General features: G+C 48.1%; 1 protein-coding gene across 1 annotated transcript; it reads left to right on the top strand.

Annotated features, from left to right (window-relative positions):
- On the top strand, positions 1-3,781 carry Tdgf1 (teratocarcinoma-derived growth factor 1). Its single transcript, XM_040740029.1, has 5 exons — positions 1-49; positions 600-734; positions 1,095-1,209; positions 1,295-1,404; positions 2,997-3,781. Exons 2-5 carry the CDS (start codon positions 602-604, stop codon positions 3,110-3,112), a joined length of 474 nt encoding a protein of 157 aa, XP_040595963.1. The 5' UTR covers positions 1-49; positions 600-601; the 3' UTR covers positions 3,113-3,781.
- Positions 3,782-4,123: the final 342 nt, after the last annotated feature.

Genomic DNA, 4,123 nt, shown 5'->3' with positions numbered 1-4,123 from the left:
GTTCTACTTGTGGTCATTTCCGGTACATTTGAATTTGGACTCATTGCTGGTGAGAGTTTTCTCCTTTTGTTTGGGGTTCAGGGTTTTTTGGGGGTCAGAGTCGTATAAGTCCATGATAAATGGCCCCTACAACTCGGGGCTAATACAGACCGGACCCGACAGACAGGGAGCTTCAAGACAGGGTTTCCTGTGTTGCCCTGGTTGCCCTGGAACTCCTCTGTAGACCAGGCTGACTTTGAACGCATAGAGATCCGCCTGCCTCTCCTCCTGAGAGCTAGGATTAAAGGCAGAGGTCTTCACCACTGCACAGCTGGGGTTCAGGATTTGAGACTGGGTGTCACTGAGCTCAGACTGTCCTGGCACTCCTGCTTCTGCCTCTACCAATCCCAGGGCCACCACCACACACAGTGTTTAGGGACAGGGCCTCAGGCTGGCCTCTAACTCAGGATCCTTCCTCCACCTCCTGAGTGCTGAGATCACAGGTGTGTGCCACTAAACTTGGGGGGGTGGCTCTTGTTTTGTTTTTCGAGAGGGGGCTGCTTCTTATGAACACTAACAATACTAACAATCTTTTGTGTGGCTTGAAATACATGTCACAGGGATGGACCACCGTGAGCTGACTATTCTGTCTCCGAGAGGCCTGGCCATCAGAGACGACAGCCTTCGCAACCCAGAAGGACCTGCAGTACATTCTCCATCCTCCCAATTGGTGCCTTCCGTGGGGATACAGAACAGTAAGGCTTGCTTGACTCAATTCGTCTCTGTCCTGGCCCTTGACACATCTCTAAAGTAACTTTATCACTTAACCTAGGAGAGTGGATGTGTTACGCTAGTGACTGGGGGTGTTGTACTACTAGCTTGGGGTGTAGAGGTGAGTGAGATGGGCGTGCTGCGTCACATCAGAAATTCAGTTTTCCTAATGCTGCTTCGTGCTGGGGACTGGTAGCCATAAGTGCTGTGCACATGAAAATGATGTCCCTAAAAGCAGTCTTGTGCTGTGGGCTCTTGAGAATACTCTGGAGGCTGGAGTGCTAGATGGCCCTTCGCATGTGGTTCACCAGCCCTCTACCTGCCCCATGACTTCTACGTTTCAGGTAAGTTGCTTAACAAAACTTGCTGCCTGAACGGAGGGACCTGCATCCTGGGGTCTTTCTGCGCCTGTCCACCCTCCTTCTATGGACGCAACTGTGAACGGGACTTACGAAAAGAGTAAGCTGTTGGAGGGGACGGGACTGGGCGGTGGGGAGAGAAGGGGACTGAGGAATTTACTGACTGTGTTGTCTGTCTTTCTCAGGCACTGCGGGTCTGTCCTCCATGGCAACTGGCTGCCCAGGAAGTGTTCCCTGTGCAGGTGTTGGCATGGCCAGCTGCACTGTTTTCCTCAGACCTTTCTACCCGGCTGTGGTAAGCAGCTGCCCGTGCCTTCTTTAGTCCTGTCGTATCCCTTAGATGCTCGAGGGTCTCTTTTTCTGCCTCCTGTTCTTCCAGAACTTTCTTCCAGGTCTGACAGGACCTGCCAGCCAGGACTCTACTTATAAAATAGCATAGATGTGGTGATATAGTGACACAGGGTCATTGGTAGACATTACCTCAGGCATATGTGGTCCTTAGGTAGTGTTCTCTTAGATGTGGGTCCTTGGGGGTGCTACCTCAGGGTCATGGGGTGTTGTTGGACATTCCCTCAGATGTAAGGCCACTGGTGGATGTTCCCAAAGCATAGGCTTTGAGGGGGAATGCTTCCTCAGATACGGGGCTGTGGGTGTGTGGTCCCCAATACAATAGATCTTTAGGAGAGCCCTCAGACGTGGGGTCCCTGGTCAGGGACACTCCCTCAACCCGCACACTACCTGCAGAGTTCCTTCAAGTCGACCTGACACTGATAACCCGCAGGCTTCTGCTGGACACAGTGAACAGAGCGACACTTCCACATCAAGGAGTGCTTGCTGGGCCTGCTTTTGGGCAGAGGATCCCAGCAGACACCAGGACAGTCCTTCAGTTAGAGCCCACCACTACCGCTAATCCTTCCTGTGCACTGGTGTGGGTTTGGGTTGACTTTTTTGTTTGTTTGTTTGTGTGTGTGTGTGTGTGTGTTTTGTTTTTGCCCTATTCTGTAGCCCAGGCTGGCTTAGAACTCAGTATATAGTCTAAGTTGGCCTCAAACTGCCATCAGTCCTCATGTCCCAGCCTCCACAGTGCCGGGATTACAGGAATTCCCCATCAGCCTCAGATCTACCAACACTTTCACCCCACTGGTGTCCTCTGGATGCATTTATGAGACAAGGTCTCACCATATAACCCTGGCTGGCCTGGAATTCACAGAGATCTGCCTGCCTCTGCCCCCAACCAATGCTGGTGTTTAAAATTGTGAGCCCCCATGACTGGTTTTTTCTGCACCCTAAAGATCTGTGGTGACTGGTCACAGCACCTTTGTCTTATAGATCTGAAGGAGACAGGGTCAGGACATAGGAGAGAGCAGAGGAGTCTATGTTGTCCCTACCCCATTTGGCTGGGTTTTTCTGAGCGACTCACATTTGGACTCTTATATTGAATGTGTGCGAGTTCATAATGTAAATGAAGGTATACCCTTTATCTGACAGAAGATGGAACCCTACTGCCCCCCCAACATAGGGTCTGTGTCTTTACCATTGCATTTTGGGTATTGTGTTTGCATTATTAGCAAATGCGGGTGGAGTGATTGGATGAATGGGAACCATATTTTCTTGGAATTTGGGGCCCAAGATGTGCTGTCCCCTTACCAGAACCTAACCAATATCTGCTTGGACTAGAAAGTATCCAGGGAAGAGCCAATTAACAATAGGTCTGCAACAACTTTGGATGAAAGCTCTTCGCAGAGAGCAAGAGTCATAGTTAGCACTGCTGATCAATTAGGCCCCAGCAGAGTTGTGGATCTTGAAGATAGACCTGTGTTCAGGCACTGGAGGCAGCAGAGAAGCTGGAGGGGTTTCCTACGATGACCAGGCATCTCTACCTTTCAGATGGTCATGTGATGGACCAGGATCTCCCAGCATCCAGGACTCCAGGACAAGCACCGTCTGTGCCAACCACTTTCATGCTAGCTGGCGTCTGCCTTTTTCTAGAAATGAAAGTGTAGGTGTCATATGAATCATGCCAGTGTCCTAACAAAGATGATCATTTGTCATTCATTTGAAAGCAATACTCATAGTGATCCTTGACACTCCCCTCAAAACTAACTAGGCCTTACCTCTGCCCAGCTCCGCCCCTTTCTGCCTGTGCTGGCGGTCAAAGCACAGCTTGTGTGTGCTAAGAGCAGCGGTCTAACACTGAGCTACGCCACCAGCCTAGAAACTACTCTACTTAAAAACTACTACATGGCCACATCCTGCTTCTGTTTTTAATTTTATTTTTATTTTATGTGTATTGGTGTTTTGCCTGCATACATATATAGGTGAGGGTGGTGAGTGTCCTGGAACTGGAGTTGCTGATAGTTGTGAGCTGTCATGTGGGTGCTGGGAATTGAACCTGGATCCTGGAAAAGCAGTCAGTGCAGTCTTAACTGCTGAGCCATCTCTCTAGCAGCCATATCCTGCATTTCCTGATGAAGTAACTCCTACTTGTTTTGCTAATACTTTTAAGCAATTCTTAAGATTATGAAATTCTGATGTGTAACTAAGAGCAAATTCAGAGTAGGTGTATATACATTACTAGAAAGCCAAATTATAAAACTACATGTTGTAAAGTCTGTTTTTATAATACTTTAATAAGAGTGTGCACAGTAAAAATGGGAACTCTGTTAATCAAATGTGAGGAGTTGTTATTTCTAGGTGGTAAGATGAAAATATTTTGTGGTTTTGGGTTTTTCCCCTCTCTGTATTTACAATTTTTCAAATTCTCCATGATGAGAATATGTTTAGTTTGTTTTCATAAGAAACATGTATGGCACAGGCCGGATAAGCACCGTGCTCTGATGGGTGCTCAGATAGTTTGGGGGTGTGTGTGTGGGGTGTTCATTTTGGCTTTTCTTAGTTTTTGAAACATGATCTCATTTTGTATGTAGTCCAAGCTGGCCTTGAACTCATCAAGTAGCCAAGATGACCTGGAATTTTGGATCTTCTGAATGGAGGGATTATAGGCGTGTTCCCTC

The sequence above is a fragment of the Mesocricetus auratus genome, unplaced genomic scaffold (genome assembly GCF_017639785.1).
Source record: "Mesocricetus auratus isolate SY011 unplaced genomic scaffold, BCM_Maur_2.0 Super-Scaffold_100691, whole genome shotgun sequence".
Lineage (NCBI taxonomy): Eukaryota > Metazoa > Chordata > Mammalia > Rodentia > Cricetidae > Mesocricetus > Mesocricetus auratus.
Note: the sequence above shows the minus strand (reverse complement) of the source record. Positions and strands in the feature narration are given on the sequence as shown.